Source organism: Cyprinodon tularosa, unplaced genomic scaffold (genome assembly GCF_016077235.1).
Source record: "Cyprinodon tularosa strain WSP-4 unplaced genomic scaffold, ASM1607723v1 ctg276, whole genome shotgun sequence".
NCBI classification, from domain to species: domain Eukaryota; kingdom Metazoa; phylum Chordata; class Actinopteri; order Cyprinodontiformes; family Cyprinodontidae; genus Cyprinodon; species Cyprinodon tularosa.
The window spans coordinates 585,045-600,319 of record NW_024038981.1 but is presented as its reverse complement, the minus strand read 5'-3'; the positions used below and the strand labels follow the sequence as shown (position 1 = coordinate 600,319).

The window sequence follows — 15,275 nt, the reverse complement described above, 5'->3', positions numbered from 1 at the left end:
CAATGCTGAATACTATGCCATTGTACTAATCAATGCCCTTCTCTTCCATGGATGATGCAATGCAGTTGAATATATTTTCAGCTTTGGCATCATTGGATATTGGCATATCAATAAGTCCAACTGCCACCTTATCCTGTGCTTCACTGTAATACCTGGCTAAAACAGCACATTCCTTCTCGCACATGATGTCATTGCTTTCATCTACCAAAATGCTGTATGGTTTTTTTTCTGTGCAAAGTAGTTTGTACATATTCTCTGAACATTCAGGTTCCAGGGTTCCAAATTCATATTAGCTGTTGCTTTGGTGAAGGAGCAGGCATAATGTTTAGCTATTTCTGAATCTGCAAACATCTTCCTGAACAGCTTGCCAGTGTGCCTTCAGACATTGAATGGCACATTGTGTTCGACAACAAATTATGTAAAATACACCTCAGCTGCAGTGACCTTCTAAGTGAGCATGCTCTGAGCATATCTGATGTTGAACTAAAAAAGCTGGGACTCTTTGTGTCGGATTTAGACAGGGGGAACAGATTATAGCAGGTAGCCTGCTTTAATCTCTTCCCCCTTGCAACTTAACAAAACAAAGGTCTATCACCTCCAAAGTTCCAGGAGTGATCTGTTATCATAAAAGATGTGAACTCTTTTTGTCCAATTTAGACAGGGGGGACAAATGAAAGCAGAGACAGACAGCCCTATAAAATCTACATCAAACACTATAATTGATGAAGTTCAAGCCTAGTTCCAAATCATAATCTTAAGAATGTGTATATTCCTATGCTGGATGTGTAGAGTTAATGGGGATACCAATTCTGGCAATATGGGATGAAATAAAACGCCTGATGTTAGAAAAAGACTGTTTATTAAGGATACTACAACATAGAGAAATTTATAAGTTAATACAAAACACAAATATAGATTGAAGTACTAAATTTCACATAGGAAAAAGTAATTTTCCTTGTGGATATAGTCTTTAATAATTACACATACACTTCATTTTCTATTTAATTTTTATTACAAGTATATGGTTTACAACAGTTTTCATTGGGATGAGAACATTTAGACACTGAAACAACGAGAGATTTTTTTAAGGAATGTGTTGAAACGAACAAGGAGCTGTTTGCTTTCAGAGGAAGGAGAAGACGCTCGTGTTTATATATTCTTTTAATCAGTATTACTGGCGATATTCTACTATAACATGTGAATGGAAGAATAAAGCAGAAAAGCTCATCTTTCATAAAAATAAAACCTTTCAAATTTCATGTTCAGTACGTCGGAATTGAAGCGGAGTTAACTTGGTCAGCTCTTCCTACTCTGGCCGCGCTCCCGAGGAGGGGATACAAATTTTCTACCTTGGCACGACACCGGTGTGACATTTGTGTCAAAAGTAAAAATAAAGGCGTAACTTGAAAAGTTGAATTTGTGACTCACAGCAGCAGGTTTGTGCAGTTGTATTCATTGATTTGTATTTGTGTTCAGGAGAAAAAAAGAAATATATATATATATATATATATATATATTTTGTGTGTGTGTTTTAATTAGTTTTGCATTATTTTTTTTTTTATCAACTGTAGTAAAAATGAATGGAAGACATTTTTGATGTGCAACTCAGAGAACACAATTTGTTTACTTGTACTCAAGAATTTTGAAAGGTGTAACTTTTTTTTGTAATTGTGACAGATTAAAAAAAAATCTGCAGTTACAAAACACCAAAGTTACATTGCACAAATAATTTTTAAATAGTTCCGAACCAGTTGAAGCAAAACTGAGAATGTAAGAGGTTTTTGATGTGCAACTTGTAGAACAGAATTTGTGTACTTGTACTTTAATTTTGAACAGGTATAAAAAAATAAATTTTAAATTCTACGCATTACAAAACTTAGAATGTAACTCTCTACAACTTCAAATTCACACTTATGCACAAATAGTTTTGAAACAATATACCTTCATAGAAAACAGCCAATCAGGAAGAGAGAAGGCAGAACTTATGGCAGAACAACCAATGAAAGTGGAGCTAAACAGTAAAACAATAGGCAATACAATCGCTGTTTTGTTTGGTCAAAGGCCAAACAGCTCACAACTCAGCGATCCATTCTGACTTATTTTTTTTTTTATATCATGCAAGATCAAAGACTAAAAATAGTCATTTTTAACTGAAATGTTTGACTTGGAGTTAAATGACTTTCATTAATAAATTTGTATATTTTGAATTAAAAACAGTGAATTAATTCTATATGTGTGGAAAGTTCATTGTTTGACCAGGTTTTGAGCTTGAATCAGAGTATTATCTGTCGTCCTAGCACTCAACCGTTTGGGCATGTGTTTAGAGAACATATAACAATCCAAGTTATTTGATTTAGCGACAGAAATTCAAAGAAAGATTTAATCGCAAAACAGGAGAAATCCAATGTTAATGAGTGAATGCTCGTTAAAATTGTTAATGAAAATCAGTGTGGCCTAAACAGAAGTTGATTTGACACTCATTTACATGTCATTGCAGTGCATCTGACTCAGATCTTCGTTTGCATTTGGAGAAATATCTTCTTCTTTAACCAACAAACAAAGTGTTCACGAAGGGGCACAATGTAAGGAGTGTTTCCTTGATACTTGATAGTTTGCGGGTGAGAAGAAAAAGTGTTGACATCCATTCTGACATATTGTGTTTCCTAATATCATTAGGGATTAAAAACTAAAAATAGACCACAGCATCACACAAAAGGATCCTGAGATTAATCCCAAGATTTGAGACCGTGTAACGACATGAATAAAAACAACAAACACAAAGCTCTGAGGCAATTTGCCTGTCGTCATCTAATAAAAAAACTGTTACATCAAACTAGTTACACCCAGGTAAACATGGGTCATAACGATAACCACCTGTCATGGAAAAGTTTGTAAATTAATTAACTCTCATTACTGTATTGAAGGTTGATGTAATGCAACTGTTTTGTTCATATGTCAATGGAATCTGTGTGGAATACTTTTACCTGCCTTACACCTCTAAATGCAGTTTGCCAGATAACTACAAAAACAGAAGTTTTTGCATTAACCATTATCTTCATGAGAAGCTGGTTCTCATAGTTTGTCTTGTAAAGTGTAGAATCTCCTCCACACAAGGACTAGCAGCAGAAACTGAGCTGACTGAACAGCAAAATCTAGTTACAAAACTCAACATTGTCACATTTCACCGTTTCAGAAACTCAATATTTTTAATATATTAATCAAATATGGAGAAAAAACAAATGCAGTTTGAATAATTAAGGATTTCAGCAAGATAGTAAGAAACGACCAAAGTCTGTTTATTGTTTTTTATTATAAAAGATGAAAAAAAAAAAAAAGCAACAATACATTTAGGTTAAAATCCACTCACAGAATGAGGTGACAGTGTTTCTGAATTACAAAAAGGTCCATCCTTTAAGACATCATTTGAAAGACTTTTTCCTTGTGCCAATAACCTGGAAAGTTTGTAGGCTCCCAAACACTGCCAGAAATCTGATCCTCACTCTGTGAACCTCCTAAGAACTATAGCCGTGTAAACAGGGACAGCGCTGTCTCTGGTTTGGCAGACAACTCTTGGTTCTTTAGTCTCTGACAGGGATATCCTCGTCTCCTAGAGCCCAGGACCAGTGCATATGATCTGGGCTATGTATGGCTCAGCAGTCCCTTTGGTGCCTCTGGATTTGTCAAGGTGTGCAGTGTTAGCGGTGAATTAGGGACACCTAGTTACAAAGACAGGAGCTAAGACTGAAGTGCACTTTTCCTTTGCAGTTCCAACAGTACAGGTGAATGAAACAACAAAATATGGCTTTTCCATGCCTACACAGGTAGACATTTCATCTTTGATTTCCTTGTAACATTAGACTTACATCAGAGTTTTTATGACAGCTGACTTTCATATTGACAACAAAGGTATTTACATTTGAAATTTACATCCAACCAATGTAAGCTGTGGCTCTCCTGAGTGTCTAAGACAGCAGTGTATCACATACTTATATTTTCTGCTCTGCCCTTCAGTCAATTCATAGAAGTTCAGTTAGAGATTATAAAGCTCTGTAGTATCTCTTCATGTCACAGCTCCCATTCAAAGGCATTTGGTAGTACCTACAGTGGTATTCAGATTATTTGCAGGCTGAGGAATGTTTCCCTTCATATTGAGCTTTCTTCACATTGAGCCATTGGTGCTTGAAACTCTAACATAGGGAAACTGCTGAGGTCGTCCTCTAGTCCCCTCCTCTTATCTCTCGGCTCCTCATTCGCCTCGTTTTCTCTCCCAGGCTCCTTCTCTTCTCCCTCTGGCTGCACCTGCCCCCTCACCCCCGTCCTTCCCCTCAGCGCATTCGATAATAGAATTTCAGAGTTCAGCTTCAGCCCGCTGCTGCTTGTGTCACAGTCTGCGTTCAGTGAATGCCCATTACTTGGGCTGCTGATAATCTGGCCACCGCTGTAGCTGTTAGCAAGGTGGCCACCGTTACCTTGATTGCTGAGGAGCGTAGTGGTTGTGGTTGAAGTAGTCTTGCCATTTTGCTTTCCCATTGATCTGAATCCTTCAGAAACCATGCTAGAACTGCTTTGGGACTGAGGAGTTGTCGATGAGCCAAGCAAGTTCCGCCCTCTTCCTGATGAAAATGAATTATCTGGGGCGTGATGGTCCTGGTGTTTATTGGTCTGCTTCCGGTATACAAAGTTGAGAAGAAACGCTCCACACATTAGACCCAAGAAGAAGAACAAAATGTAGACTGCTAAGACATGTCTGCTTCCCGCAAGGGCCGTTGATCCTCCAGTACTGGGGCCATCCAGGTTCAGAAAGAAAGCTGCTCGGCGGCAGGGGGTCGGGTCTCTGATGTTGGGTCCTCCCTCCTAAAAGAGACAAAAAAAAAATCTAATATCATTCAGTAACCTTATTTCTTTGATGAACTAAAAATAACAGCTTTAAAAGCTCTCCTGTGGAACCAACTACCAGTTTTAGTCCGTGAGGCAGACACCCTGTCTACTTTTAAGGCTAGGCTTAAAACGTTCCTTTTTGATAAAGCTTATAGTTAGAGTGGCTCAGGTTATCCTGAGCTATCTCTATAGTTATGCTGCTATAGGCTTAGACTGCTGGAGGACACAGGGACCACTATTTCATAATTTTGCTTCATTCTATCTCTATTCTTCCAGTCTGCAAAATATGTTAGTTTAATCTCTAACGTTCTGCTCTCTCTACTTTTTCTCATAGTAGCTTCATCTGGTCTGTTCCTGTTTGGCTGTGACACCATCCTGGAGAGAAATATCAGCTGTGCTGCTGCCATCAACACCTTTGTTTATAGATGTTCGAGATCAGCCTGTTTTTAAGTGTGGTCCTGTTTCTCTGACTGTGACTGGATGTGCTCTCCTCATCCTCTGACATGGGAGCTGGCTCGGAGCTCGTCTGCCTGACTGTGTGTTTCCTGGACAGGGGTGCCTGTGGAGCTGATTGACAGTTGTATTTTGTATCTCTGCCACTTTATATAGATTTTTTTTTATTATTAAATCTTTGTTGGTCTATCACATAAAGACCAAACAACATGATTATTTTTGTAAGAAGATATAGAATTGAAAATAAATATGTACCTGACAGATGCAAACATATTTTCCCACATTTTCATCTGTCACAGTCACTGCCAAGTCAGAGTGGTGTTGCCTTGTGTGTCTGTGGGGAGGATACTCCCAGCTACAAGGACGAGGGGAAAGCTGGACACATGGCAACAGGATCCGCACCCCGATGGAGACTTTCAGCTCCCTGGTGGTTGGATTGCATCGTCCTAAAATAAACAAAACAAAGAGCTTAAAACAATATTCACAATAAGACATGAAGGTTTTAGAATAACTTTTTTTTTTTTTTTTGCACATAATATATTGCACATGGATTTACTTACCCACTGGTGGATGACACTTTTTTAAGGCCTCATCCACAACGTCACCTGGGCCGGGACTGGAAACAGAAAACATTTCATTTAACTCAAGGCAAATTTTTGTTAGTTTTGGTTCTGATTTTAATTCCAAGCCTTATTTTGGTTAATTGATATCTAATTGTTTTATCTTGTTGTTCTCATTGTTCAATTTTGAATGATAATCATGTGAAGCAAGAAACTATTAAACAAAATGTAACAATGGATAGGGCTATTTTATTAAGCAACCACTTTTAGTTAGTGATATTAACTGACAATTATTAACCCAGACTACAAAAGAAAAAGTAAATGAAATTAAATTGACCTAAGATAACTTTGATGAATTTTGTTATTTCTATAAAGTCGCTATATATGTGTTAACCAGGGGTAAATGTTAGCCAAAACGCCCCCATAATGCGTAGCAGTAAAAATTCAGGAGCGGTATACAGTACTGAACATGGAAGAACTGCTGCTATGAACCTTCAGCTTCAGCTTACTGTTAAGAATCTCACTGGTCTGCAGCTTTTAAGTCTTACACATGCTAATTTACTATGATATGTGTCTGGTGGGTTCTAAACTCTGACAAACTCTTTTCCACCAGCTGTGCTTAGCTCTGTCTGCACCTAAGCTTAGCCCTGATGGTGAGCTAAGGCCACTCCTTGCTCTCTCAAAATCAGCTGGACTCTCGGCCGTCTCTGCCCTCGCAACTTAATAAACTGTATGTAAATGACACAACACTATCAGCCAACAGGGCAAAATCCTTATGTCCAACTTGCAGGGTTTCATTTTTTCAGCCCCCAATAGGTGATGCAAAAGTTTTTTTTTATGATTTCTACCAAAGGAATCCCAAATATAACCATAGCAGATATTTCATTATTCTCGCTTTGGAATACAGACCCAGAAAAAAAAGACATTTTGACCTTGTTTGAGCATTTCTTTGTGTATTTCTATCTATTTGATTTGGAAATAAATGTGTCCTTTTATCGTCCTTTCTCTATGTCTTTTTAATATTTACATTTTTACATGAAACTCTGAATTGTCATGTCATCATTAGGTAGTCTTGCAGGTAAACTATGTAATTTGTATTATCAAGTCTCTATAGTGTGTTTTTAAAAAAACAACTCCAAGCTCTGTCTGTTAGGCCTAATCAGGTCCCTGAGCAAGACCCTTAACCCCACACTTTACCCCCGGGGGCTGCACCATGGCTGCCCACTGCTCCCCAAGGGGATGGGTTAAATGCAGAGAGGGAATTTCATTGCTCTTTACTTGTGACAGTGTAATGAAGATAAAAGCTGGAAAGTAGGAAAAAAAATATCTAACTGAAATATCAAGTGTTTTAAACAAAAACAAAAAAGACTCATAATTTCCTATTTCCTGATAACAGAATAAGGGCAACTATCCATCCATTTTCTGTCACGCTTATCCCAAGCGGGGTAGTGAGAGATGCTGGTGCCTATCTCCAGCTGTCTACAGGCAAGAGGCGTGGGTACACCCTGGACAGGTTGCCAGTCCATCGCAGGGGCAACTAGTGCCACAAAAACATCCATATTTAAACCAAATAGTTGTAATTGATTCAACCTTTTCACTTAGTGATTGTTTTTTTGTTTTATATTTGCCTGATTGCTATAAATGGTAATCTCTGCTTGATCGTTATCATTAATCGTTATTATAATTTATCTTTCTTTCTTTACATTACACAGTTTCAACTAAATTAGTGTATTCTTTAAGACCAAAAGGATTGAAGTTTTCCTTACATGCACTGCTGTGTTCTGATATGTGTAATCTGGCTTAGTTTTCCATTTTCAAACAGCTTCTTGTACTTTGACATACTCTTAATACTTACTCTGTGTCTGTAAAGCTGCAGGTTTGATCTTCTTCGCTCCACTCACAGCCCACTCCTCTGGCTCTGGCACAGATCTCACAGCTGGAATATAGAGCGCAGCCTTCAGCCTGGACTCTGGCCACAGACAGCGAGCTTCCCACCAGTGCTTGGCCCTGGAGACACAGGAAACCTTAGATACTCAAAGGAGTCTAAAAATAATCATTCAGTTTTAGTCAACAACAACAAAATATATAAAAGCTAAAAGAAATGTGAGCCTTGAGGTACAAAAGCAGCTGCTTTACCTGATATAGTAATATATTGTTAACAGGCTCTTCTGATGAGAAGAGAGGAATCTCTTGTAGTAAAGTTGCATTTTGGCCCGCTACTGCCACCTGGTGGAGTTCACCTCGATCTACAACACAGAAAGAAAGGGTTTACTTTTAAAATGATTTACTCCAATAAAATAAAAAAGATCAAACTCAATAAACAATCAATAAACTGAATTTTGCTAATCTGTGTTATTGTATACATACATAAAAAGTTTTTTAAGACAAGCAACCCCGATTACTGTTTGAGCTTTTTAAAGATTTGTTAAGCTTTTCAATGAGTTTTGGGAGAAATCTAATGGCTTCTTTGTCAAGTTGCCTTCTAAGATTTAATGCAAAAAATTCTTTATGCCTTGAGCTTCAGAGAAGCTGTCATGATTTTAAGAAATTTATCTTAAAGTTAACAGGAAAACGTTCCCTTTTTGGTTTATATACTAAATAACCCAAGACACATTTATATATATATATACACATATGGTATACTTAAAAGTGATTAAAATTTGAATGTTCTTTCAGAATTTTCAGTTTATCAATCTTCTCTGACCTGTTCCAAGATGAAGGACAAATCCTCTTTGGTCCTCTGCTTCACCCATTAGGGTAACCGCTAGCTTGGTGTATTTAATTCCCTTACGCACCAGCACAGGTGCTGCTGTGACACTGTTCTCCATTAGAGGATGGTCCCTCACAAACGTCAGCACCTTGTCAGGAAGTTTCAAAGAAGATTCGAATCCTTCAGCCCTTAAAGCGCTGTTCAAACACTGGGAATTACACGAAGAAAGACAATAGTTATACAAGGAAATAAACTAAACATATGTAAAGGGAAGCAGGCAGCTTGGTGATAGTTTAGTACCTGGCCTGGTCTCGGAGTTGGGACCGTCTCAGGAGTATTCCAGTTCTCACATGTCTTCTTTAGCTCTTTAAAGGGGCCGTCCATCACTTTGATGATGTCAAACTGACTGAAAACACACACCGCTGAAACATCATTGGGCTCCCTGTAAAAGGAAAGGCAATAAAGGTTTAGTTAGGTTTAAGGGTTTAGAAGATTGCTCTGTTTTAGTTGCGGATAACACTCTCATAATTCAATGGTTAAATATATCCAGAAAACCAGTAACATGATACTGATATTTACTGAAAAATGTTTGCCTTCATGTCCATTACTTAGTTGTTTTTATAGATATGAACAGGAAATGTACAATTCCTATATCTACAGATTTCTTTGGAACTGGTACTGGCGATGTCATTGAACATGACATTGCTTAAAATAGCACAGGGTCTTTCTAAAGTAATTATAGTCCTTGACATTTATCATCGTTTTTTACTACATATCTTCATTAATTTTATTAAGACTTTAATACATATATGAAGAAAATACTAAGATTATTCATACTAGTGAATATTTGGACAGACGAAGGAAAGGTAGTTTTGAATAAAGCAAGTCTGCTGTGCATTTATCAAGTACAAAAACAAGTAATCTAAATGAATAAATTATGGTTTTCAATATACAGTTTTATTTTCTTACAAGTGGTGGGCCTAGATTATCTTTTTATCTCGATTAATTTTACTGTAATCTTGGAATTTATCTAGATTAATCTACTGTAGATTAAAATGGCTCATTTGAATTCTGCCAAAGGGCTTCATTAATCAAAATTACTTTATTAATCCCTTGCGGGATTTTTTTCTTGCAGTGCAACCGTTTACAGAAAAGAGAAAAATAAGATTTTAAGAAAAAATAAGATATAAGAATAAAATAAGATAAGGATTAGAATAAAATAAGGTAAGCGTAAGAATAAAAAAAGATAAGGATGATATGTGTGCAAGACCTAAATAATAAAAGTAAGTCTTTGAACAGTTTTCTTAAGCCAGGTGGTGTGTTAGACCAGGCACTAATCTCCTATTTCCAAAATGCATCACAAACTCTTTGAAAAAGCTTTTCTTCCATTTTCGCCGGCCATATTTTTCTTTAGATTTGTATTTTCTCCCTATTTTCAGAAGATATACTGATTAAAGCTGTTAGATGTAAAACAAGTCAAGTTATCATATTATAAAGTCACATTGCTTTAAACTTCTCCACAACTATATTCTTTATCTTTCTAGTATATTTATAGATGATGCTTGTTTAGCAAGTGGCGCACAGAGCAAACAGCAAAAAGGGAATGTATATTTTCTCCTACCACTGGGAGGTAAACAGTCCATAGAAGTGTGTGCTGCTGGGGTCTCCTGGAGAGTGCCGAGCTGTGAAAACATCGGTCAGGATGTTGTAGCGTTGACCGCTGGGTTTGTCCTCACACACCAGCTGGGCCTTGAGGAAAGTGGTCCATCGCCGCTGCAGAGTCTTCATGCCTCCCACGTCAGACTGAACAAGTAACCAGCAGAGATTTAGTCGACTAAAATCTTAGATAAAGAAACAAGTTATCAGTTGAATCTCTGGATTACCTTGCAGACCCGTACCACCCTTGGCACTTTGGTATACAGATCGTGCTCTTTTGCCATCTCCGTGAAGAAGAAGTAGATTTTGTCATCATCTCCAGTTGGGTTGCTGTCAGGGGTCTGCTCTATGTAGGCTGAGCTAACAAACTCTGGATCTGAACACACACCCCCCCACCAAAAAAAAAAGGTTTACTCATTTCATTTGCATCATGTGATACTAAGATGTATGTATCAGGATATAAACACAATCTTACAATGGAGCCAGTTGATGGACTGTTCAGTTCGGACACGCTCCTGCTCAGGGCCAGTTGCCCTGGAGATATCATAGGAAGTTCCCAGGAAGTTACTGGTGGCTGCAGTGTATAGGATTCCATCTGAAGAAAATAAAGTGAAAGTATTAAAAAAATCTACAACTAACCGGGCTTGGCAAGCAGAGGATAAACAAGATAATTAATCAGAATGTTTTCCACTTGCCTGCCATTACAGCTGTGTAACGCTGGCTGGGTTCAAAGGGACACTTGCCCTTACCAGACTCCACCTTCACGTCTCCCTCCGCTGTTTTTTCCAAAGTGAAGGAGGAATGCTGCTGTAGGACGACATTAAAAGAAAATAACTAAACTGCCACTGTTTAAAGGAGCTATAACGGTGTTAATTAGGTTCTAGGGAGGGGGAGTGCTGTGGTGCTGGGACTCAGCTGTAAAATGTTTTCGGCCCTCCATGATTTGTGGGCGTAGCAGAGTGTTGCAATACTTATTGTTTATGATAACATCATCGCACAAATGAAATTCTGCTCTTGCTCTGTGTTTTGATAAGGTAAATACAAATATAAAATCTGGCTTTAAGTTTTAAATACCTTCTACAGACAGTACTGGGATTCAGGGCAAAAAAAAATTTTTTTTTTCATGTAGGCCACTGAATCTTATCAGTGTACGGCAACTGTAAAAGACTAAAAGGCTGCCTGGACAAAGATATCACCACAACAAGAAGGACTAAAAGTCAGTTTCCTTATAAGTTATCAGTTTATTTTTATTAAAATCCTATTTATCATAATATTTCTCAAAAAGTAAATAACTGGTGAGTGTGTACTCCAAAAGACAGCTGTAGCTCTATGGATAGGTGGCTCTAATAAGCCTTAAACTAAAGAGGTAAATTCCTGTTCGTCCGTCGATACGACGAGGACCATCTATTCATCCTTGATGGAAGGATGACAGATGACTTGCGCTATGACTTTGTTTAAAGTGAGGAAGAGTTACTCAACGTCGACCTCACTCTCTCGTCCGAGACTAGTCTAGATCCAGTGGCAAGACAGGGTAAGACAACTGGAGCCTGGAATGGATGCAGCGGATGGCCGTGGCATCCTACGTGTCCTGTCCCGCCCTATGCGCCCCACAAAGCATTGCTGGCAATCGCCTTTCAGCCCGTTGATCACAAGAGATAGTTCCTCCGCTCTGTCCGACAAATCCAGACTTCACACACTGGGTGGACAATCCCCTAATAGTTGGTGGACGAGGATCAGCAACTACCACATATCATGCAGTATGCTCACATGATAGTGGAAACTTATGGTGGTGGAAACGCCCAGCATCCCTCCATGATAGAGGATAAGACCTCTATCATCCCACTACCGGCAAAGAGGTAAATTACGAATTATACAAACACTCTCTTATTTTCATTTTTGCTAAGTAAATTGGTAAACAATCCATTCTTTTTAATTCACCGAGGAGTTTTTATCACATTAAATCTCAATGAAATGCATTAAGGGAGGGATAAAATATAAATATAAAAATAGTTTTGCACAAGATTTGAAAACAGTTTAAGAAATAAGAGATGTAAGATAACAATGGACACACTAACCAGAAATGCACACTGGGGGTCAAATGCGTAGGTCCCACACACATAGATGCGACCATCTTTCAGGAATTCCAATAGACGGATGTAGTTGTTGCAGTCAACCTGCAGAGGGAGCCAAAGGTACAGGAATTAAAGCCAAGCCTGAGCTCAACCCCATGGGTCAATTTACAAAATACAATACTTTTCTTCTAAACATTTCTGTGTAAACACTTTCCTTAAAAATAGTCATAACATATCACCCATAATTTAAACTAATGCACAAAGAAAAAAAAATTATATTCCAGCATATGTTTCTTTTTTTTCCTTTTTTTTAAAGATGATTCTGACCTTAAAAATGGTTTGGAATTCTGGTTCTTTTATGAGTCACATTCTTTCAAAATAATGTAAACAGAAGATTTATCTGTGTCTTTAACTGGATATCTGAAACCCCCACAGCTTTAGGTGACACTTGAGATCACAAGAGAAAACCGGCAACAGTCACCTTGACTCAAATCCCTACAATGAGATCTAAAGGGATAAATAACAGAAAAACCTGCATATATATTAGTATTTTTCTCTTTATTGTCTTTCTGAACTCTGTAGTGGAAAAATACCCTCACAGTCTCACCTCATTTAGCGAGAAACCATGACGCAGGTAATTTATGCCGAAGCTTGTGTGTGTGTACAACACAAAGATCGCCTGTTTTTCTGGACGTGCTCCAGGCCTGAGTCACCTCTTCCCCAGGGAACAGATCTTCTCCAAAGCCCTGATCATGTCACCTGAATCACCCCCACCTCTAACTCTCAACAATCACAGCTGCTATGCTGGTTCAGCTCAGTGGGAGGCCCAAAGCAAACCAGGAGGTCGAGGAAACCACACATTAAATATGGGATTAAATCAAATTAAGGATTCAATTTTAATACTTTAAAAAGAAATTTTTTTTTTCTTAAAAATTAAGTAGGAATTTTATAAAAAGATTACTTATTTAACCTTTTAAGACTGAAACATCATTTGATGAGCAGACTGATGCTTCAGTAGTTCAACGATTTTCCTGAATTTACTTCAATAGTTCACGCACTCTGTATGCAGATGTGACGTCAAGCACGTGAATGCTAAATGGGTCCTACAGTACCAAGCAAACTATCAAAGTATTACACATGACTGATTTTTATTGATACTCAGGAGCGACTGGCATCAACTCGGCTACCAAGTAAGGAGAAAAAAGTAAAAAAGAAAAAAAAATATGAGAATGAGCAAAAGAGGGCTGCAGTTCTGTGCTTTTGCCAAAGGTGGCAGTATTGATAGAAAACTGTAACGCATCTTTAAATTAACAAAGCAACATGCCTTTACGGAATTTATTGAATGCAACAGAGCCAGATAGATTAGGGTGTATCTTTCTATTAATGTTGCTTGGTGTGGGACATATTTTATCCATATGATAAATAAAATATTAAAATTGTCATTTGGACATCCATAATTGGTAACTAATCAAATCCTACTAGTTGAAGTCAGGCATTTGTATAATTCACTAATTTTCTGTATGCATGCTACCATCTTCACTTCTATAAAAGCATGATCACAAAGTGTTTTCCATGCTAGAATATATAACACAACTAAATTAAAGTGCTGTCATAAAACATACATCCCCATACTTTATTTGGATTTTCTCAAAAAAGTTGATCCTTTCCACTTTAATTTCACATGCATCATACAAGCTAGAGTTTATTAACCAATAAAAAAAACTTTTTTGCAAAGCCGAAACTTTTAATCTTGATTAAAAACTGAATTTACTCTCTAAGACAAAACAAATGCCTTCTGTAGACATTTATGTGAGATAATGTATGTATTTATTTAAGCCTTGATGTGCAATTCTGATCCTGTGTGGATACAATTAGTTTTTTTTACCCAAAATCTGTTCTCTGCTTAAATTGTTATACCATCGTAAGTGCATCCAAGAAAAGGCCATTAATGGCCCAAAATGAATGTGGCATGAACAGTATGTCATGGAGAAGAGAGTCTGATTGAATTTATAAAAAGTGACTATTATCTTAACTTTTCTAGTTCACCTACATGTCTGCATCACTTCCACTATAAACCACATCCTCTAAATGTGATGTTACTGTGAAAAAAGAAACGTCTTGGTTCTAGGAAGACTTATCACTTTTATGGTGATGAAAACCTTGATAAAAAGTGATAAAACCCTTGCAAAATAACCAGGAACACCAACATATACAGGTGATCTTCTGTTGAGTCTGTTGCCTCGGTTTTCTAATCATAGTCTACTGTAGCTTTTTTCTCACAGTTGCTTCCTCCTGTCTCCTTTCATTGTTCTTATTCCCTCTGACTCAGATATAATCTTTTAATCAATGTTTTTGCAGGAAAAAATATCCCTTTTTATTCCTGCTTTTATCAGTGAGTTAGCTCCCTTCTTTCTTTACATAGGAACAAAGAAAGCTGTTCAAAGCTATGAGTAAAACAGTTTAAACTGACTTTCTGAAAACCCAAAGGTTTACTGAAACTCGGTTGAGGGGGAGTTATTTCACAGATATTCAAAAGTGAAGTAGCTTTTTCAATCAATGAAAAAACAAGGCATGAATCAACAAATACACACTGAAACTAGAATTTTAGACACAGTAGAATCAGATGCAAAGCTTGACTGTATCTGTGAGCTGTATTTAATCACTTTCCAAAGACAGTTAATGGACATCTGTGACGTTAAATGCAGCCTGTCTCTCTGCTACTGCCTCTTTCCGAGCTAACACCTCGTATGGGGCATTGGCATCAGTCCCAGATCCTTCTACCTGATGTCCAGCAGCTTGAGGTTGTAAGACACACCCGCACACACAAACACATGTATGCTACTGAAAATAGGTGCAGAGGAAAATGCATTAAATCTCACCTTATAGTACCTTTTTAAGACAGAGCCTGTCCCAAAAATACGCAAACAGATTAGAAAATGTTTGAGG

The 15,275-nt window shown here is 37.6% G+C and overlaps 1 protein-coding gene across 2 annotated transcripts in view; it reads right to left on the bottom strand.

Annotated features, from left to right (window-relative positions):
* Positions 1-3,799: 3,799 nt before the first annotated feature.
* Positions 3,800-15,275, bottom strand: part of sema4f (sema domain, immunoglobulin domain (Ig), transmembrane domain (TM) and short cytoplasmic domain, (semaphorin) 4F) — a 70,684-nt gene continuing 59,208 nt past the window's right edge. The window contains exons 4-15 of one of the 2 annotated variants that reach the window (XM_038290142.1): positions 12,333-12,431; positions 10,953-11,064; positions 10,733-10,852; positions 10,485-10,633; positions 10,223-10,404; positions 8,902-9,043; positions 8,596-8,809; positions 8,028-8,137; positions 7,747-7,898; positions 5,892-5,947; positions 5,587-5,777; positions 3,800-4,854 (exon numbers count right to left, since the gene is read on the bottom strand). In XM_038290142.1, the coding sequence (XP_038146070.1) occupies positions 4,144-4,854; positions 5,587-5,777; positions 5,892-5,947; positions 7,747-7,898; positions 8,028-8,137; positions 8,596-8,809; positions 8,902-9,043; positions 10,223-10,404; positions 10,485-10,633; positions 10,733-10,852; positions 10,953-11,064; positions 12,333-12,431 (2,238 nt within the window). In that variant the 3' untranslated portion in view covers positions 3,800-4,143. The remainder of the gene's footprint in view (positions 4,855-5,586; positions 5,778-5,891; positions 5,948-7,746; positions 7,899-8,027; positions 8,138-8,595; positions 8,810-8,901; positions 9,044-10,222; positions 10,405-10,484; positions 10,634-10,732; positions 10,853-10,952; positions 11,065-12,332; positions 12,432-15,275) is intronic. The other variant, XM_038290143.1, reaches the window with a different exon arrangement.